The sequence below is a fragment of the Triticum urartu genome, chromosome 3 (assembly GCF_003073215.2).
Source record: "Triticum urartu cultivar G1812 chromosome 3, Tu2.1, whole genome shotgun sequence".
In the NCBI taxonomy this organism is placed as follows: domain Eukaryota; kingdom Viridiplantae; phylum Streptophyta; class Magnoliopsida; order Poales; family Poaceae; genus Triticum; species Triticum urartu.
In genome coordinates, this window is record NC_053024.1 from 125,288,387 (window position 1) to 125,311,043 (window position 22,657).

Sequence of the window (22,657 nt, forward strand, 5' to 3'; positions counted from 1 at the left end):
TCTACCACGAGATCGTTGTGGCTAAACCCTAGAAGTCTAGCATGTATGATTGTGATTGTCTCTACTGACTAAATCATCCGGTTTATATAGACACCGGAGGGGCCTAGGGTTATACAAAGTCGGTTACAGAGAAAGAAAATAATACATCCGGACGCCTAGCTTGCCTCCCACGCAAAGGAGAGTCCCATCCGGACACGGGAGAAAGTCTTCTATCTTGTATCTTCATGGCCTAATAGTCCGGCCCATGTCACACAGGCCAGACACCTGAGGACCCCTTAATCCAGGACTCCATCAGTAGCCCTCGAACCATGCTTCAATGACGATGTGTCCGACGTGCTGATAGTCTTCGACATTGCAAGGCGGGTTCTTCCTCCGAACACTTCAAAGCGTTTGATCCGAAGAGTCATACTCGGCTTTCCATTTATTGTCGTACCCATTGGCTTCTGCGCCTCCACCGTTACGGCTTCCACGTGTCAAGCGAACACGAAAGGTCATAGTAATTTTTGCACATACCACCTTGGCCATGTAAGAAGGGTGTCTATTTAAAGGGACTGGATCTCAGATCCTATTCCACATCGAGCGGAAAATCCTTAGAGCTTGCTAGGAGAAACCATTCTAGCATGGCTAGTGTTCCCAGTTCTTCCTCCCGCCCCCATGGCTCCGAAAAAGGCGATTGGGAGAGATATTCCGTATCCCACGATCAGTTGGCTAAGCTTCAAACGCAGGAATCCCCCCCCCCCCCCCCCCCCCCCCCCCCCCCCCCCCCCCCCCCCCCCGCGGATCTAGTCCCTGTTCGAGCAGGATTAACCTCTTTTACCGGCGAAGCCTTGGCGAAAAATTTCCCCAATCCAGCCAGGAGGGGAGCGAGTGTGCTTTACATCCTTAATAAGAGGCGTCGGGTTTCCAATCCACCCCTTCCTCCGAGGTCTTCTGGAGTACTACGGCCTCCAACTGCACAATCTCACGTCGGGTTTCATTCTGCACATCGCGGGCTACGTCGCTCTTTGCGAGCTATTCCTGGGCCGCGAGGCTCATTTCGAGCTATGGAGGAAACTGTTCTGCCTCGTCCCTCGCTCCCAAAAGGGATCTATATTTGAGGTGGGCGGCGCCGAAATATGGCGCATAGCCGGGACCGGATACTTATCCGGCACACCGAAGAAGGCGTCCGAAGAGTGGCCCTCACAGTGGTTCTATATTGAGGATGTCGCTCTCCCTGACCCAGTCCGAATGGGCCCTCCAAAATTTACCAGTGCTCCATTGAAAAAACGCCACAGCTGGCGGCCTCGGAGCCTTGAGGAGGAAGATAGCATTGTCGGTGTCAAAACCGGCGGATCTCTGGTAGGGGATCCCGAATTGTGCGTCTAAGGTCGATAGTAACAGGAGGCAGGGGACACGATGTTTACCCAGGTTCAGGCCCTCTCTATGGAGGTAATACCCTACTTCCTGCTTGATTGATCTTGATGAATATGGGTATTACAAGAGTTGATCTACCATGAGATCGAGACGGCTAAACCCTAAAGCCTAGCCTGTATGACTATGGTAATGATTCTCCCCCTATCCGGACTAAGCCATCCGGTTTATATAGACACCGGAGGGGACTAGGGTTGTACAAGGTCGGTTACAGAGAAAGGAATCTTCATATTGGGTCGCTAAGTTTGCCTTCCACGCCAAGGAGAGTCCCATCCGGACACAGGAGAGAGTCTTCGATCTTGTTTCTTCACAGCCCATTAGTCCGGCACATATCCAACAGGCCGGACGCCCGAGGACCCCTTAGTCCATGACCCCCTCAGTAGCCCCTGAACCAGGCTTCAATGACGAGGTGTCCGGCGTGCAGATTGTCTTCGGCATTGTAAGGCGGGTTCCCCTTTCCGAATACTTCAGGATAGTCTTCAGGCGAAACGACGGTGTCCGTACCTGCAACACAAGTACCACAGCCGTAGAGTATAGTATTTTACGAGACCAATCTGCTGATAATTTTTATAACATGACATCACGCTCGCTCGATTATTTATTTCAAACCGTTTCCTATCCCACCGTTCCACGTTTCGAGGCGTGGTTGTCATTGGCACGTCATGTCGAAGCAGAGATCATGTTCCCTTATTGCGGGATTCTCATCAATACGAGCATGGGTAACCCAACCGTTCTGTTGAAAAGATTCCTTAGTAATAGGCAAGTCTTCAGGCTCAGGAGGAGGCGTTCAATACCCGGTGCCTTTATAAAGGAACCAAGGGCCGTCTTTTTACGCCAAACCTCTCCTCAGCCTTTCCAACCTCAAGTTCTAGCACCCAAGGTTCGACTTCATTGCTCCAAGCTTCCCCATCATGTCTGGGCCCATCCCTCAAGGTCGATGGGTGGCTTCCTCCGTTACAAAGGAGGATGTCGCAAAGCTTCGGGCGGCCAGATACCTGACCGCGGAGATCCCCCACAGGCTTCCTGCTCAAGGACAGGTTATTCCGACCCCCAGATCCGGCAAGAGGGTCGCATTCATCTCTCACTTCCTCCGAGGGCTAGGGTTCGCTCTCCACCCCTTTGTCCGGGGGCTAATGTTTTATTACGGACTAGATTTTCACGATCTAACTCCGGACTCTCTCCTCCACGTCTCAGCGTTTATCATCACGTGCGAGGCCTTCCTTCGAATCCCCCACACTTCGGCCTATGGCTCAAGACCTTTAGTGTGAAGCCGAAGGTAGTCGACGGGGAATATGCGAAGTGTGGCGGTGTTGTAGTAAGCAAGCTTACCAACACTCTCTGGCCAAAAGGCTCTTTCACCGAAATTTCCAACCAATGGCAGCGAGAGTGGTTTTACATCACGGAACACCGTAGTACCAAGTGGGCAGCTATACCTGCGTTCTGTTCCGGCCCTTCGTTACAGCTTGCATCATGGATCAATAAGGGGGTGGGCATGGGATCAGTTGATGAAGTGCAGACTCTACAGAGCCACATCCGAACCCTTCTTTCTGTCCAGCAAATCACTTCTAAACAGGTCCACATACCAAACTATAAACGGATTCACACCCCAATCTATTGAAACCCGTACAGAAAGCAGGTAAAAGTGTTAAAAGCTAACAAAAGGTGAACTAAGCTAACTACAGGAGGATGAGAAGGACCAAAACTAATGACATCTAACCACACAGCTGAATAACACTCTGAGCACTAAAATACTAAAAAATTGCAATTGCTGATGCACTGAGTCAACTATACAAAGGGCAAAAATACCACTAATAATTACAGTGTAAGAACCATGGAAAATGCACGGTAATTCCACTAAAAATACACTGTAATTCCACTTGCAAAATACAGAGCAAAAATCCCTAAAAGTACACTATAAATCCACTAAGACTTACAATGTAAATTCCACTAATAATTACAGTGTAAATACCATGGAAAATGCACAGTAATTCCACTAAAAATAGACTGTAATTCCACTTGCAAAATACAAAGCAAAAATCCACTAAAAGTACACTGTAAATCCACTAAGACTTACAATGTAAATTCCACTAATAATTACAGTGTAAATACCATGGAAAATGCACAGTAATTCCACTAAAAATACACTGTAATTCCACTTGCAAAATACAGAGCAAAAATCCACTAAAAGTACACTGTAAATCCACTAAGACTTACAGTGTAAATTCCACTAATAATTACAGTGTAAATACCATGGAAAATGCACAGTAATTTCACTAAAAATACACTATAATTCCACTAAAAATGCCACTTGCAAATACAGGGCAAAAATCCACTAAAAGTACACTGTAAACCCACAGATTTACAGTGTAAATTCCACTGTAATTCCACTAATAATTACAGTGTAAACCCACTGAAAATGCACTCTAATTCCACTAAAAGTACACTGTAAATTCCACTTAAAACACACAGAAGAATTACACTGCAATACCACTGAGAAAGTACTAAATTTAACCCCAGAGAAGCACCACCAGAGAGGGCGATTCCTCCATGATCAAGGACACGAACATGGTTGGAGAAGCAAAAAAATCACAGGTAAACACCCCCTCCTATGCATTCATCAGCTCCTGTCGTCTCTCATCTCTCTCCTGCCTGAACAGATCTGGAAGAAAGAACATACCTGTAGTGGATATTACATAGGCTAAGTTAAGCACTAAATCTACATAGATTGAAAATAAGAACATAATCGTACAAAAGCTTGAACCAGGAGAAACTCTAGGAACAACTAGGATATGGTTGCATGAATTTGTAGTCTATGATCACAGGAAAACTGAAAACTAGATGCCCAGATCATAGATTTCTGAATTTGCAGAAATAAACACACTACAAGGATCAAAACATGCTCACGAAGCTAGCAATTCCATTTTAGGAAAACTAGTTAAAAACATACAAGGGGGAAGATTGCCCGAGTTGAGAGAAAATATGACTATTTTCGCAAACTTTGGAAACTAAAAACCTAAACACTGTTAAGAAACCTTGATTACTGGTTTTAGACACTTTCTACCCGTTCTTAAATAGCTGTGATTGAAGGACTGAATTTAAGTAACTTTGGAAGTGCAAACTACTATGATCTGATGCTTGCTTACATTGAATATTGATAGGCATTAACATAAGCACTAAAAAATGAAATTAACAGAAAAAGGACAAACACAATCAGGCTAAAAACATTCACACTAGAAGGCACTCACACTAGTAGCAACAAACAAAAAGAATCTATAAAACTGATAACATATTTACATTTCAGAACTAAAAGGACAAATTTGTGACCGTTAGATCAAATTACTGGGACCTACTACAAAATTACTCTGCATTTATTTACAGTTCAGAATTGAATACTTGTTTGCATTAATAGATAATTTACTCAAACTACTGAAGGCAGATGCCTACAATCGAACCAAATGCAATGAAATGCATCATCAAAGGACATGCGATGTACCTCAATGAAGACGAGGTTGATTTCCTTAACATATGGCTTTCTAATAGCAGAAAAAAAATCCTGAAAACAAAAAACATTATTAAAAACATGCTTTCTCTAACTAGTTTCTTGACAAATAACAGAGTGGGTCATACGCTTTTACCGAGCTACTTCAGGCGCAAATGATGTACAAGGTTTGCATTGCAAAAAAATCATAGAAAACTAAAATAGGGAAAATCTACCAACACTAGTCATCTGCTAATGATATTCAGTTTAACGTAGTGTGTTGGAAAAAAGGGAAAATTCAGAGTAGATCACTGTAACTTACACACTCCTGAAGTTACAAGCCAATGGAACAAAACACTCAAAATTGCAGTGTAAGACAGACTAATAAAAGAGTGAAACTACAGTCCGAATCACCGTTACTTTTCTGAAAATATTCAGTCCACATCACTGTCCAATTAACTCAAAGTTACAGTCCAAATCACTCACCAAAACAGTAAAAATTACAGTACAACGCATTGTTACTTGACTTGAAAAATTCAATCTACATCACTATCCTATTCACTCAAAGTTACAGTCCAAATCACTACTCAAAACATTGAAAATTGCAGTCCAAATCATTGTTACTTAACTGAAAAAATTCAGGCCATGTCACTATCCAATTCATTCACAGTTACACTCTAAATCACTAACCAAAACCACTAAAAATTAGAGTCCAAAATTTCTACTAAACTGAAAAAAATCAGTTCACGAAATACACATCAGGAGACTGAACCCACCAAGAGGGTCAGCATTTGTATCCCAGCCATCTACATAAGACACATACCAGACGAACGACAACCTACCAAACTAGCAGATGACAAAGGGATCAGTGTACTTCTAGTCTAAATTTAATGTGAATATCAGTGATCTACTCAAGGGGCAACACAAACCACATACATCTACACAAAATATGTGCGGGTAATACATGCAACTAACACAAACAACAAGATCTGACCGAGAAAACTCTACACGCAACTAACAAACAGATCTGACGAACGACACAAATCGACGGGGAAAAATAGTAGCCGCGGTGGGGGAGGGAGGTGGCGTGGGGAGATGCTGCAGACCTCCGGTGCGGCAGACGGAGGGGGCGGGGCAGCCGGACGCCGTAGCTCCAAATCGCCATGGCTGTCTCACTCTCTCTCGACTCTGTTCCGGTTGTGTCTTCGAAATGAGTAGGGAAACGAGGAGGAGGAGAACGGGCAACCACAACAACGCGAGCGATAGCGAAGGAAGGGTACCGGGTCTCCAGAAAATGCCTCTTTGATTCACAGGATTTTGAAAATGTAAAAATAGAAAAAGTATAGGATTGCAGTGGCATATCAATTTGAATCCTATAGGATTAGCAAAGAGTGTTTGATGCCACATAAAAAACAAAAGAATTATAAAAAAAGGTTAGAGTGGATGTTAGATTTCCTATGAAATGTAGTACAAAAGATTTCATAGGATAAATTCCTATGGGATCCAATCCTATGAATCAAAGGGCCGACATAGGAAAAATTCCTAAGGATTTCAATCCTCTAAAAATCTTAAATAATTCCTTTGAATCAAAGGAGCCCTAGTGGGCCCGATAAGAAAGAAAAGGCAACATTGGGGCAAAAATAACACGAATCTCTGCACAGAGATCGCATGGCTCACAAAACGGATGAAAGCCAATTGAATTCAACCGGATGAAAATTAGCAAAACCGAAAAAATATTTGTCATCATCAATCGGTTTGATGGGCGACAGCGATTTTATTTGCCAAATGGCTGAAAAATTGCTGTCACCTGGTTTCGCTGTTGCTCCGTTATGTGTCGGTGGTACATAGTAACATCGAGAAATAAGGATTCCAGTCGCTCCCGAGCTCTCTCAGAGTTTAGCAACTCTCGGTCGTCAGATCGTTTCGCTTGATGCGTTTGGGACCGTCGGATCGAGCCCTCAGTCACCCCCAGCTGCCGGATTGAACTGAAAACACTGTTGCAATGAATAGTTTGCTTCCAAGCTAAAATATCTTGTGCCACCGCCGTTATTACAGTGCCCCGACGAGGGCGTTTTCGTCTTTTCACATGTTGGCTCATGACGCGTTGATCCCTGGTTGGCCCGTCAATCGATGAGACGAGGGAGGGCGTCTGCCTCGCCTCTTCGTCCTCCCAGTCGCCCCCACCATCCCCGCACTCGCCGCTGACGCCACCCTTCATCCCCCGTGCTCCGCCTCATCTCCTCCCCTCCCGTCGCCCGAATCACATGCTCGCTGGTCGGGCCGCGGTGGCTGGATTCGAAGACGGCCGGGCGGCGACCATTCCCGTGAGGCCCGGCGGCGAGCAGCGCGCGCCGAGGGGTGGAAGGGCGCTCTGGATCCGGGCGCGATGGCAGCCATGGCCGAGCTTGAGCCTAGGCGTGTGGGTGCGTTGGTGAGCGCGGCGGTGGTCGGGGCCGAGCTCTGAGCACGGCGGTGGCCATGGCCCCGTCCTCCCGCATCCCAACCTCGCTAGCCCCAGCCCTCTCCCCGACCTCTCCCTCCACCAGACCTCTCCGCCCCGCCCACTTCGCCGCCACCAACGCCCCGCAGATCTCGCCGCCGCCGACGCCCCTCAGACCTCGCTGGCGTGGACCTCTCTCCTCGTCTCCCTCGCACCACGCCGCCCGCAGCCTCCCCCTCTCGTCATCAGAAGGGAAGGGAAGGGAAGAGAAGAGGGAGAGTGAGCAGGGCAGGCGGCGGCCAAGGTGCTCATAGATTCGCTGGCGATGTCGTCCGACCTTGGCCTCCGAGTGCTTGTGCTCTGCCTGCTCTGAGCCCACGCAATGGCCTGCTCGGGATGCCACCCTCCCCCTGCTCCAACCCTAATCCCCTCCCCTCCCCTCACGATGTTGCTGCTTTTGGTCACGCAGGTGCACGCACGCGTCCCTGCTCCTCTGGTGGACAAGGTCGGTTCCGATCTGGATGAGCAGCAACTGCTGCAGGTGGACGAGGCACGATCCCTCATGGCTCGTCCCTCCTCCTACTCCCCCTGAACGTGGTGAGCTCCACCCCCTCTTCCTACCCCTGCACATCTATCTTATCTAGCCAATTTGATTGCAATTTATCAAAAAGTGCCAAGCAGCAGGGCTCGAACATCGGCTAAACATCCATTTGGCATTTGTGCTTCTCTTATTGTTATACCTGGATGCTTATTGCCTTCCAGCTCTATGTTTCATGTGCCAATGGCCACTGGTGTTAATTGTTTGGTCAGTGTGTGCTTTAATTTTCATAAATCGCGAAAACAATATATGTTTACCTATTTTGGATTTTGTATCCTATCAGCATAAGGGATAATATTTGTCATCTGCTCTCATATTCTGATATACTTCCTATGTTAGTTTGCACTTCCTCTAGTCAAAGTGTTTAATGTATGCTTGGCTGCATGTTACTTGTTTTGAACGTAGATGAATGGCTGCAAGGCGTAGTAGCAGTAGGTCGGTTCAGTCCTAGCCTTGGATCTAGCACGATTCATCCAAACTAGTTTTTTGTTGTCTTCCTGGTTCTATTTCTCTGTCAAGAAAGGGACAAACTTTTGTTTCTTTCTGTCCAGGAGGAGCTTGGATCTGGCTACATCCTTGGAAGGATATATTTCTGTCCTATGTTCTTTGGTTGGTATTTCTTTTTTCCTATCCTAGAGTGTAAAACACGAATCTCGAGTCTGTGCTATGATGGTTAGTGTGGCTCTTGCCAATTGTTTTTTGGATAAACTAAGTGGATCTGGTCGAACATTAAGGATAAAATAATTTTAGAGATCTCAGGTTTGGTGTAATTGCAGACTCCACTATTTAGCCTTAGGTTAATGTTGGTGGGTGGTACCAAATTAGGTGCACACTTGTGGCATGTTATATGGTCTAGGTAGGTTCTAAGGAAGGGGATTGTTGGACAGATGGTTGTGCAAGCTTGCTCTTACAATTAGGTTTACTTCATGTGTCTTGTTGTATGCTGGTGCCCCATTATGGCTTCAGGATGAATCTTCTTTTCATATTGGCCTACATTATATGCTGGCGCGGTGGCGCCCCATTATGGCTTCAAGATGTGGATGCTTGCTTAGGATCAAATTTACTTCCAGCTTTGTCTTGGCCTTTTCCTGAATCTTGTTCAATTGTTCATTGCAACGTGGGATATACCATGTCTCTCTTCCAATGCAACCTGCAAATTTTTTTAGGAAAATTATTCTAATACTCTTTTTTCCATTTCTAATACTCTTTTTAGGCCCACATATGCTGGTTTCTAATACTCTTTTTTCCTTCTTTTTGTGTTCAAGGAAAAAAATCGAGTGCTGGAGTGAATCATCTAATTCAGGGACGAAACACAAATCAGATTGTGCTTATGTCGCTACCTCCTACGTCTACAACAGTACAATTTCAGGTCTGTATATATGGACCAACCTGTTATTTGTACCATGTCACTGATTCATACTGGTTGTTAGAATTTAGTTGCTTGTCAAATGTTCATTGTATTAAGAAGTATGATGTAGCGTCTGTATCCAATGCAACTTGGCTATAGTTTATCCAAAGTAGATGTCTATTACTCTGGTTGATTTGAGACGGTGATATGGTTTTGGGGGTCCATGTGCACCTGAGCTTAGCTACTTTCTCTATTTTTCTTGTTCTGGGAACTCCGTGTACACTCTATAAAATTAGTCTACAACATAATCAAATTAACCATCTCATAGCTGCACAATTTTCTTACCGGTCTTGGTAATAGGGGCCCACGAGGTACTTCTGTAAAGTACATACAAAGATGTACTATATATGTGCAAAGTATCAATTCAGTACACCGAATCCTATGACTTGTACCTCTAATTGAGGAGGGGGGAATGTCAAAGCAGTTAAAATAATCCTAAACAATCTGGAAACATATAGCTTTGAATAGACATATATTATTTTGCTGAAGAGTTCAGTACATGCATGTTTTGCCATCTAATTTTGTGTTTTGGGTTGTATGTCATTGATACTTTTAAGTCCTATGTGTTGGAAATATACCCTAGAGGCAATAATAAAATGATTATTATATTTCCTTGTTCATGATAATTGTCTATTATTCATGCTATAATTGTATTATCCGGAAATCATAATACATGTGTGAATACATAGACCACAATGTGTCCCTAGTGAGCCTCTAGTTGACTAGCTCGTTGATCAAAAGATAGTCATGGTTTCCTGGCTATGGACATGGGGATGTCATTGATAACGGGATCACATCATTAGGAGAATGATGTGATGGACAAGACCCAATCCTAAGCTTAGCTCAAAGATCGTGTAGTTCGTTTTCTGTAGCTTTTCTGAATGTCAAGTATCATTTCCTTAGACCATGAGATTGTGCAACTCCCGGATACCGTAGGAGTGCCTTGGGTGTGCCAAACGTCACAACGTAACTGGGTGACTATAAAGGTACATTACAGGTATCTCCGAAAGTGTCTGTTGGGTTGGCACGAATCGAGACTGGGATTGTCACTCCGTATGACGGAGAGGTATCTCTGGGCCCACTCGGTAATGCATCATCATAATGAGCTCAATGTGATCAAGTGGTTGATCACGGGATCATGCATTACGGTACGAGTAAAGTGACTTGCCAGTAACGAGACTGAACAACGTATTGGGATACCGACGATCGAGTCTCGGGCAAGTAACGCACCGATTGACAAAGGGAATTGTATACGGGTTGATTGAATCCTCGACATCGTGGTTCATCCGATGAGATCATCGTGGAGCATGTGGGAGCCAACATGGATATCCAGATCCCGCTGTTGGTTATTGACCGGAGAGGCTTCTCGGTCATGTCTGCATGTCTCCCGAACCCGTAGGGTCTACACACTTAAGGTTCGGTGACGCTAGGGTTGTAGAGATATTAGCACACGGTAACCCGAAAGTTTTTCGGAGTCCCGGATGAGATCCCGGACGTCATGAGGAGTTCCGGAATGGTCTGGAGGTAAAGATTCATATATAGGAAGTCCAGTTTCGGCCATCGGGAAGGTTTCGGGGGTCACCGGTATTGTACCGGGACCACCGGAAGGGTCCCGGGGGTCCACCGGGTGGGGCCACCTATCCCGGAGGGCCCCATGGGCTGAAGTGGGAGGGGAACCAGCCCCTAGTGGGCTGGTGCGCCCCCCATGGGCCTCCCCCTGCGCCTAGGGTTAGAAACCCTAGGGGTGGGGGGCGCCACCCTTGCCTTGGGGGGCAAGGCACCCCTTTGGCCGCCGCCTCACCTAGGAGATCTCCTAGGGCCGACGCCCCCCTAGGCACCCTATATATAGTGGGGGGAGGGAGGGCTGCGCACCCAAGTCCCTGGCCTCTCCCTGGCCTCTCCCTCTCCCTCCCGTGACACTCCTCCATCTCCCTTGTGCTTGGCGAAGCCCTGCCGAGATCACCGTTGCTTCCACCACCACGCCGTCGTGCTGCTGGATCTTCATCAACTTCTCCTTCCCCCTTGCTGGATCAAGTTGGAGGAGACGTCTTCCCAACCGTACGTGTGTTGAACGCGGAGGTGCTGTCCGTTCGGCACTTGGTCATCGGTGATTTGAATCACGTCGAGTACGACTCCATCAACCCTGTTCTCTTGAACGCTTCCGCTCATGATCTACAAGGGTATGTAGATGCACTCCTCTCTCCCTCGTTGCTAGATGACTCCATAGATTGATCTTGGTGATGCGTAGAAAATTTTAAAATTCTGCTACATTCCCCAACAGTGGTATCAGAGCTAGGTCTATGCGTAGTTACTATGCACGAGTAGAACACAAAGTAGTTGTGGGTGTCGATATTGTCAATTTGCTTGCCGTTACTAGTCTTATCTTGATTCAGCGGCATCATGGAATGAAGCGGCCTGGACCAACCTTACACGTACACTTACGTGAGACCGGTTCCACCGACTGACATGCACTAGTTGCATAAGGTGGCTGGCGGGTGTCTGTCTCTCCCACTTTAGTTGGAGCGGATTCGACGAAAAGGGTCCTTATGAAGGGTAAATAGAAGTTGATAAATCACGTTGTGGCTTTAACGTAGGTAAGAAAACGTTCTTGCTAGAACCCTATTGCAGCCATGTAAAAACTTGCAACAACAATTAGAGGACGTCTAACTTGTTTTTGCAGCAAGTGTTTTGTGATGTGATATGGCCAAAGTTGTGATGAATGATATATATATGTGATGTATGAGATCATGTTCTTGTAATAGGAATCACGACTTGCATGTCGATGAGTATGACAACCGGCAGGAGCCATAGGAGTTGTCTTTATTTTTTGTATGACATGCGTGTCATTGAGAAACGCCATGTAAATTACTTTACTTTATTGCTAAACGTGTTAGCCATAGTAGTAGAAGTAATAGTTGGCGAGCAACTTCATGGAGACACGATGATGGAGATCATGATGATGGAGATCATGGTGTCATGCCGGTGACAAGATAATCATGGAGCCCCAAGATGGAGATCACAGGAGCTATATGATATTGGCCATATCATGTCACTATGATTTGATTGCATGAGATGTTTATCATGTTTTTGCATCTTGTTTACTTAGAACCACGGTAGTAAATAAGATGATCCCTCATAATAATTTCAAGAAAGTGTTCCCCCTAACTATGCACCATTGCGACAGTTCGTTGTTTCGAAGCACCACGTGATGATCGGGTGTGATAGATTCCAACGTTCACATACAACGGGTGTAAGACAGATTTACACATGCAAACACTTAGGTTGACTTGACGAGCCTAGCATGTACAGACATGGCCTCGGAACACAGAAGACCGAAAGGTCGAGCATGAGTCGTATAGAAGATACGATCAACATGAAGATGTTCACCGATGTTGACTAGTCCGTCTCACGTGATGATCGGACACGGCCTAGTTAACTCGGATCATGTTATACTTAGATGACTGGAGGGATGTCTATCTGAGTGGGAGTTCATTGAATAATTTGATTATATGAACTTAATTATCATGAACTTAGTCTAAAATCTTTACAACATGTATTGTAGATCAAATGGCCAACGTTGTCCTCAACTTCAACGCGTTCCTAGAGAAAACCAAGCTGAAAGACAATGGCAGCAACTATACGGACTGGGTCCGGAACCTGAGGATCATCCTCATAGCTGCCAAGAAAGATTATGTCCTACAAGCACCGCTAGGTGAAGCACCTGCTCTCCCTGCAGAACAAGATGTTATGAACGCTTGGCAGACACGTGCTGATGATTACTCCCTCGTTCAGTGCGGCATACTTTACAGCTTAGAACCGGGGCTCCAAAAGCGTTTTGAGAGACACGGGGCATATGAGATGTTCGAAGAGCTGAAAATGGTTTTTCAAGCTCATGCCCGGGTCGAGAGATATGAAGTCTCCGACAAGTTCTTCAGCTGTAAGATGGAGGAAAATAGTTCTGTCAGTGAGCACATACTCAAAATGTCTGGGTTGCATAACCGCTTGACTCAGCTGGGATTTAATCTCCCGGATGACGCGGTCATTGACAGAATCCTTCAGTCGCTTCCACCAAGCTACAAGAGCTTTGTGATGAACTTCAATATGCAGGGGATGGAAAAGACCATTCCTGAAGTATTTGCATGCTGAAATCAATAGAGGTAGAAGTCAAAAAGGAACATCAAGTGTTGATGGTGAATAAAACCACTAAGTTCAAGAAAGGCAAGGGTAAGAAGAACTTCAAGAAGGACGGCAAGGGAGTTGCCGTTCCCGGTAAGCAAGCTGCCGGGAAGAAGCCAAAGAATGGACCCAAGCCCGAGACTGAGTGCTTTTATTGCAAGGGAAGTGGTCACTGGAAGCAGAACTGCCCCAAATACTTAGCGGACAAGAAGTCTGGCATCACGAAAGGTATATATGATATACATGTAATTGATGTGTACCTTACCAGTACTCGTAGTAGCTCCTGGGTATTTGATACCAGTGCAGTTGCTCACATTTGTAACTCAAAGCAGGAACTGCGGAATAAGCGAAAACTGGCGAAGGACGAGGTGACGATGCGCGTCGGGAATGGTTCCAAGGTCGATGTGATCACCGTCGGCACGCTACCTCTACATTTACCTACGGGATTAATTTTAAACCTCAATAATTGTTATTTAGTGCCAGCTTTGAGCATGAACATTGTATCAGGATCTCGTTTAATTCGAGATGACTACTCATTTAAATCCGAGAATAATGGTTGTTCTATTTATATGAGAGATATGTTTTATGGTCATGCTCCGATGGTGAATGGTTTATTCTTAATGAATCTCGAGCGTAATGCTACACATATTCATAGTGTGAATACCAAAAGATGTAAGGTTGATAATGATAGTCCCACATACTTGTGGCACTGCCGCCTTGGTCACATAGGTGTCAAACGCATGAAGAAGCTCCATGCAGATGGACTTTTAGAGTCTCTTGATTACGAATCATTTGACACGTGCGAACCATGCCTCATGGGTAAAATGACCAAGACTCCGTTCTCAGGAACAATGGAGCGAGCAACCAACTTATTGGAAATCATACATACTGATGTGTGCGGTCCAATGAGTGTTGAGGCTCGCGGTGGCTATCATTATGTTCTCACCCTCACTGATGACTTGAGTAGATATGGGTATGTCTATTTAATGAAACACAAGTCTGAGACCTTTGAAAAGTTCAAGGAATTTCAGAGTGAGGTTGAGAATCAACATGACAGGAAAATCAAGTTCTTGCGATCAGATCGTGGGGGAGAATACTTGAGTCACGAATTTGGCACACACTTAAGAAAATGTGGAATAGTTTCACAACTCACGCCGCCTGGAACACCTCAGCGTAATGGTGTGTCCGAACGTCGTAATCGCACTCTATTAGATATGGTGCGATCTATGATGTCTCTTACCGATTTACCGCTATCATTTTGGGGCTATGCTTTAGAGACTGCCGCATTCACTTTAAATAGGGCTCCGTCGAAATCCGTTGAGACGACACCGTATGAATTATGGTTTGGGAAGATACCTAAATTGTCATTTCTAAAAGTTTGGGGATGCGATGCTTATGTTAAGAAACTTCAACCTGAAAAGCTCGAACCCAAGTCAGAAAAATGCGTCTTCATAGGATACCCTAAAGAAACTATTGGGTATACCTTCTACCTCAGATCCGAAGGCAAGATCTTTGTTGCCAAGAATGGATCCTTTCTAGAGAAAGAGTTTCTCTCGAAAGAAGTAAGTGGGAGGAAAGTAGAACTTGATGAAGTATTACCTCTTGAACCGGAAAGTGGCGTAACTCAAGAAAATGTTCCTGAGGTGCCTGCACCGACTAGAGAGGAAGTTAATGATGATGATCATGAAACTTCAGATCAAGTTGCTACTGAACTTCGTAGGTCCACAAGGACACGTTCTGCACCAGAGTGGTACGGCAACCCTGTCTTGGAAATCATGTTGTTAGACAATGGTGAACCTTCGAACTATGAAGAAGCGATGGCGGGCCCGGATTCCGACAAATGGCTGGAAGCCATGAAATCCGAGATAGGATCCATGTATGAAAACGAAGTATGGACTTTGACTGACTTGCCCGTTGAGCGGCGAGCCATAGAAAATAAATGGATCTTTAAGAAGAAGACAAACGCGGATGGTAATGTGACCATCTATAAAGCTCGGCTTGTCGCTAAGGGTTATCAACAAGTTCAAGGGGTTGACTACGATGAGACTTTCTCACCCGTAGCGAAGCTGAAGTCCGTCCGAATCATGTTAGCAATTGCCGCATTCTATGATTATGAGATATGGCAAATGGACATCAAAACGGCATTCCTTAATGGTTTCCTTAAGGAAGAATTGTATATGATGCAGCCGGAAGGTTTTGTCGATCCTAAGAATGCTGACAAGGTGTGCAAGCTCCAACGCTCGATTTATGGGCTGGTGCAAGCCATCTCGGAGTTGGAACATTCGCTTTGATGAGATGATCAAAGCGTTTGGGTTTATGCAGACTTATGGAGAAGCCTGCATTTACAAGAAAGTGAGTGGGAGCTCTGTAGCATTTCTCATATTGTATGTGGATGACATACTGTTGATGGGAAATGATATAGAATTCTTGGAAAGCATAAAGGCCTACTTGAACAAGTGTTTTTCAATGAAGGACCTTGGAGAAGCTGCTATATATTAGGCATCAAGATCTATAGAGATAGATCGAGACGCCTCATTGGTCTTTCACAGAGTACGTACCTTGACAAGATTTTGAAGAAGTTTAAAATGGATCAGTCAAAGAAGGGGTTCTTGCCTGTATTGCAAGGTACGAGATTGAGCTTGGCTCAATGCCCGACCACGGCAGAAGATAGAGAAAAGATGAGTGTCGTCCCCTATGCCTCGGCCATAGGGTCTATCATGTATGCTATGTTGTTTACCAGACCAGATGTAAACCTTGCCGTGAGTTTGGTAGGAAGGTACCAAAGTAATCCTGGCATGGAACACTGGACAGCGGTCAAAAATATCCTGAAGTACCTGAAAAGGACTAAGGAAATGTTTCTTGTTTATGGAGGTGAGGAAGAGCTCGTCGTAAAGGGTTACGTCGATGCTAGCTTCGACATAGATCTGGATGACTCTAAGTCACAAACCGGATACATGTATATTTTGAATGGTGGGGTAGTAAGCTGGTGCAGTTGCAAGCAAAGCGTTGTGGCGGGATCTACATGTGAAGCGGAGTACATGGCAGCCTCGGAGGCAACACACGAAGCAGTCTAGGTGAAGGAGTTCATTACCGACCTAGGAGTCATACCCAATGCGTCGGGCCCGATGACTCTCTTCTGTGACAACACTGGAGCTATTGCCCTTGCCAAGGAGCCCAGGTTTCACAGGAAGACCAGGCATATCAAGCGTCGCTTCAACTCCATTCGTGATAGTGTTCAAAATGGAGACATAGAGATTTGTAAAGTACATACGGACCTGAATGTAGCAGATCCGTTGACTAAACCTCTCCCTAGAGCAAAACATGATCAACACCAGAATTCCATGGGTGTTCGATTCATCACAATGTCACTAGATGATTGACTCTAGTGCAAGTGGGAGACTGTTGGAAATATGCCCTAGAGGCAATAATAAAATGATCATCATATTTCCTTGTTCATGATAATTGTCTATTATTCATGCTATAATTGTATTGTCCGGAAATCGTAATACATGTGTGAATACATAGACCACAATGTGTCCCTAGTGAGCCTCTAGTTGACTAGCTCGTTGATCAAAAGATAGTCATGGTTTCCTGGCTATGGACATGGGGATGTCATTGATAACGGGATCACATCATTAGGAGAATGATGTGATGGACAAGACCCAATCCTAAGCTTAGCTCAAAGATCGTGTAGTTCGTTTGCTGTAGCTTTTCTGAATGTCAAGTATCATTTCCTTAGACCATGAGATTTTGCAACTCCCGGATACCGTAGGAGTGCTTTGGGTGTGCCAAACATCACAACGTAACTGGGTGACTATAAAGGTACATTACAGGTGTCTCCGAAAGTGTCTGTTGGGTTGGCACGAATCGAGACTGGGATTTGTCACTCCGTATGACGGAGAGGTATCTCTGGGCCCACTCGGTAATGCATCATCATAATGAGCTCAATGTGATCAAGTGGTTGATCACGGAATCATGCATTACGGTACGAGTAAAGTGACTTGCCGGTAACGAGACTGAACAAGGTATTGGGATACCGACGATCGAGTCTCGGGCAAGTAACGTACTGATTGACAAAGGGAATTGTATACGGGTTGATTGAATCCTCGACATCGTGGTTCATCCGATGAGATCATTGTGGAGCATGTGGGAGCCAACATGGGTATCCAGATCCCGCTGTTGGTTATTGACCGGAGAGGCTTCTCGGTCATGTCTGCATGTCTCCCAAACCCGTAGGGTCTACACACTTAAGGTTCGGTGACGCTAGGGTTGTAGAGATATTAGCACATGGTAACCCGAAAGTTGTTCGGAGTCCCGAATGAGATCCCGGACGTCACGAGGAGTTCCGGAATGGTCCGGAGGTAAAGATTCATATATAGGAAGTCCAGTTTCGGCCATCGGGAAGGTTTCAGGGGTCACCGGTATTGTACTGGGACCACCGGAAGGGCCCCGGGGTCCACCGGGTGGGGCCACCTATCCCGGAGGGCCCCATGGGCTGAAGTGGGAGGGGAACCAGCCCCTAGTGGGCTGGTGCGCCCCCCCATGGGCCTCCCCCTGCGCCTAGGGTTAGAAACCCTAGGGGTGGGGGGCGCCACCCTTGCCTTGGGGGGCAAGGCACCCCTTTGGCCGCCGCCTCACCTAGGGGATTGGATCTCCTAGGGCCAGCGCCCCCCCTAGGCACCCTATATATAGTGGGGGGAGGGAGGGCTGCGCACCCAAGTCCCTGGCCTCTCCCTCTCCCTCCCGTGACACTCCTCCATCTCCCTTGCGCTTGGCGAAGCCCTGCCGAGATCACCGTTGCTTCCACCACCACGCCGTCGTGCTGCTGGATCTTCATCAACCTCTCCTTCCCCCTTGCTGGATCAAGTTGGAGGAGACGTCTTCCCAACCGTACGTGTGTTGAACGCGGAGGTGCTGTTCGTTCGGCACTTGGTCATCGGTGATTTGAATCACGTCGAGTACGACTCCATCAACCCCGTTCTCTTGAACGCTTCCGCTCATGATCTACAAGGGTATGTAGATGCACTCCTCTCTCCCTCGTTCCTAGATGACTCCATAGATTGATCTTGGTGATGCGTAGAAAATTTTAAGATTCTGCTACGTTCCCCAACACTATGATGATTATAAAAACACCTCACCCTGCTATTTTGTTATATTAGATGCTCTCCTGCTTTGGCTAAATAAGATAGAGGCTTTAAGCATATTCAATTTAGATAATGACAGTCTTAATTTGGATAAATGAAATAACAAGAGTCCAGACTAATGTGGAACAATTGGTCAAAATATAAAAGTTTGGTTCCTGTCGGTTTAGTTAGTGGCCTATATGAATCTTATTTGGACCACAATATTTTTGTACGGTTATTGATTTGCTAGCGTATATTCTAAACTTAATTTTGTAGCTCCTATCTGGTGTTCTTTCTTATAATATCTTTTTATACGTCGCAAGCTTACTCTGTCACAAGAGTTTCTCCATGTTTATGAAGAAAAGATTTGCGTTCAGAGCACCTTCGGTATAAGAATTTGTTTTCTAATTCTTGTTGGTCAGTCACAAAGCATTAATTTTGGTTTGCTTTATAATTTTTTCAGGAGTAATGGGAAATTATGAGCTCCTACTTGTTTTTATGCCAGCTCTATGTCGTAGTTAGCTGCGACCTTCTTCCCCGCGTGTTCGTGATAATCAGTTAACTTCCAGAGGGAATTGTGATTGCGATTAGTATCTTTAAGATCGACGGGGAACTCTTGATCAACATTTTGTGAGCAGACTAAGAAGTGACCTAATATTGGTATGCAGATCACAGTCATGCCAATTTCAGTATTGTCTAAATTGATCACGGTGAAACTACATCTGCTATTCTAGATTCAAGTTGAGTCTTGACCTCTACAGATATGTACTTGCTTTTCCTCTCCATAGGTTTCTAGCACTCTGAATGTATCGTAATGGCACATAATTACATCAATTTTCCTTGCAAATCAACTTAGAAATCCATTGCCCTTGTACAAAATCAACTTTGAATGGATCATGGCCACGCATAACTTCAGTTTTGGCTGGGTTTTGGAACTGACAAACATCTGTTGTATATGTGTATTCAGGTTAAGAAAAGATATGGTATTCAAACTATTCTGATTTCTCTATTAAATCGAAGATGCCAATGACATCGACGAAGGTCTGTATGCTCCTGTTGTCAAGTCTGCTTGATTTTTTTCTTCTAATTTTAGCTAGCTCTGCCTGGTGAAAGCATTCTTCCATGCTAAGTAGCCAGTCATTTTGCATTTAGTTTTGTCGTAATATTAATTCAGGTTCTACAGTCTGCTAGGTCATGTTTTTTATTTACTTAAGTTCACATCTAATTGACTGAATTAGTCACGCATGGGAGAGCAGTCTGAAAGTTATAATAGGGTATGCAATAATAGTGTGATTTATGTTGCTGGAAGTACTGCCAATGCTTTTGTCATTTTTCAGGTTTGCTCTCGGTTCTGTTGGCAAGGGATCTTTGGTCATGCATCCATTGTAGAATGGCAATAGTTGAGCATCAAGGGACAACAGAAATTACTATGATGATATTTCAGGTAGTAATTACTCGAACATAAACTTTTCCTGTTCTTTTTTTCTCCTTTATTTTGGTATGATGATGTGTTGATGCCCCCTGCCATGTAATTATTCCAAGATAGCCTGACTGTAATATTTCTGGGAGAAATATTATTACGAATAGAGAAAGCTTTATTTCAGGCATCTTAATATTTCATATCGTCCTAATATTACAGTCAGGCTATCTTGGATGAAAGACATAGTTCGTGTGAATCATGACCTTCTATGCAATATTTCTTTCTGTGTAATCATTCATGTGTGTATATGTGGGTATGTTTGTTGGTATCTACTCACTATATTATATACCGTGTTATTCAGACATCCCGGGCCCTGCGGGGAGATCAGAGGCTGGCAGTGCATGCAACAGGGCAGGTTAATCAGGCAAATTATCATTCAAAGACTGGGTCTATGATGCTTGGGGCGAAGGTCCTATTTCTCTCATTCCTCCCTTCCAACCCTCAACATTATGGATCATGGATGTAAGCTGTGCACAGTCACATTTTTTTGGTAAATGCATATGAGCAATGAACTTGGGAGCATTTTTATTCTGGTGTTAGTTTGCTTGATCTAAATATATGATGTATTGATCTGTACGCTGATGAACAATTTGGCTGATGCATATTGTTCCTTAGCTGATTCGTCTGACCACTACAGTTATGTGGCTTGATTGGCTTTGTGACTTGATTACATATTGTGGTTCAACCAGATTGGCTTGTGAGATGCGATATTATGCAGGGTAGTCCTATTTTTATTTCAAAAGCTCAGTATTTTTTTACAATGGATAGCACAACTTAGGCACGCTTCACTTCTTTGCCAACCTGTTCCCAGAATCTTTATTTTAGTTCCTTCCTGCATTAGATCGTTTTTATCTTTAGGCTGAATGATAGAGTGGAGATGTTAAACTCCTTCATGCTTAGAACATGGTGATAAGGAGAACATCTTTTTTTAGTTATGATCTATTTGAGATGTTTAAACAATGATTGCTACTTTCAAATAGATTTGATATGTTTCTCTGAAGTTTCATTCATTTCATGTGTGTTCAGGTATATATACTAGAAGTTATTATGGCTCACTTACATTTATATCACGTCGACACAGCGGATCAGCTGGTTAGAATTCTGTATATTTTTCTTCACCTCGTGAGAGGCACATCTTTCAACCAAGAATGTCATCAGCGATTATCCTGAGGACATGGCCAGAATACAATCTCAACACTTGCATTTTCATCTCCTTCTACCTTTTTTGTGTTTTGAGGTGTTAGAAATTGTGGGAAACAGTTCTGGATTGTGTGTGTATGGTAGTTTGCAAGTGAATTTGCGACTATTTTGGATATTGTCCCCAATTGAGGTTAATTTGAAATTGTGGATGCACACATGGTTTGTGTTCTTTATCATGGGGTATCTGTTTTTTTGCACATAGGTAGAAAGTGCTTGGTGGGTTTTTTTCTTTTAGTTCAATTGGCATGGCCTACTGATGTGTGTGCTGGTCCTACGTGTCCTGTGTCATGCCAGTGGCGTCAGTTTGTGAGGATTGTTTGATAGAACATACTCGTCATAGTGTGTTGTCAGGAAGGTGTGGATGCAATAAGACATGTGCCCTTTAGTTTAGTCTTGTTTTTTCTGGTACATTTGAATTAGTCTATTAGTCTGTGTCCATGTATTCTTTTGTTTTTGGTTGGCACTTTCAGGTTTGTTTGCCGAGAGACAGAGAGTTGTTTGTCCATTCACACATGATAAACAGAGGGTTGGATTTTTTGTGTTGGATTGATGCTTGTGAAAGAGTGTGGAAAGGATAGGATGTTTATTGGGTTCTTTTGTTGGATTTGGTCTCCCGATGGTGCCATTGTTGGTTTGGTTTGGTTAATCCTTGCTTATTCATTTATCTTAGGGATTGGATCGCTCACATGGTTTGTTAGGAAGTAAATGGAGGTTGTACACCTATTGTGGTTGCAGTTCTGTTAATCAAAGTGCTGTTTAGCGAGGTTTTTGTCTGGTGCTAACTTTTTGGTAGGAATTTCACTTCTGCCCTGAAAAAGCAACCTGCAAACGTCCAACTGATAATAGTTCCAATGTGCATTTTCTTGCTCAGACAATGAAACCTCTTACAACAGTGAAATGTGAGAGATAATCGAAAAATAAACAGAAATACCGGGTGAATCATGTATGTTCATACTATGGCAGTTATCTTCAGTCAGTGAGCGAGAATGGGCCTGAGCTGCAATCCTCGCTTTTCTCTATTCCTTTTATGAAATTTCATTCATGGTGAAAATGTTCTCTCTTAATACTGTTGTTGCATCACCGTCTGAGATAAGTTACTCCAGTTGTACATAGGTATCCATCCTTTTCCTGCTCAAGTATCAAGTGGATGATATGTTGCTCTCACCTACATCATCTTTTCTTGCAGGCACCTTCTTCTTTCAGCTGCAATATTTATTTGGATCTCTCGGTTGTGAAGTGCCATATTTTCTATTTATACTCTGCAGGCACAATGTTACAGATTTATTTTCAATCTCAGTATGCCATCTATCCGAATTTTGTAGTGCCTAATATCATGAGCTAATG

The 22,657-nt window shown here is 44.4% G+C and overlaps 1 protein-coding gene and 1 long non-coding RNA gene across 2 annotated transcripts; one reads left to right on the top strand and one right to left on the bottom strand.

Moving 5' to 3' along the window:
* Positions 1–3,656: 3,656 nt before the first annotated feature.
* Positions 3,657–6,169, bottom strand: LOC125543252. Its single transcript, XR_007298359.1, has 3 exons — positions 5,995–6,169; positions 4,904–4,963; positions 3,657–4,087 (listed from the first exon to the last, which is right to left on the bottom strand). It is a non-coding gene; the product is annotated as an uncharacterized LOC125543252 (long non-coding RNA).
* A 1,078-nt stretch (positions 6,170–7,247) lies between these two features.
* Positions 7,248–20,727, top strand: LOC125548158. Its single transcript, XM_048711834.1, has 5 exons — positions 7,248–7,632; positions 7,798–7,925; positions 9,192–9,295; positions 19,971–20,077; positions 20,415–20,727. Exons 1-4 carry the CDS (start codon positions 7,367–7,369, stop codon positions 20,031–20,033), a joined length of 561 nt encoding a protein of 186 aa, XP_048567791.1. The 5' UTR covers positions 7,248–7,366; the 3' UTR covers positions 20,034–20,077; positions 20,415–20,727.
* Positions 20,728–22,657: the final 1,930 nt, after the last annotated feature.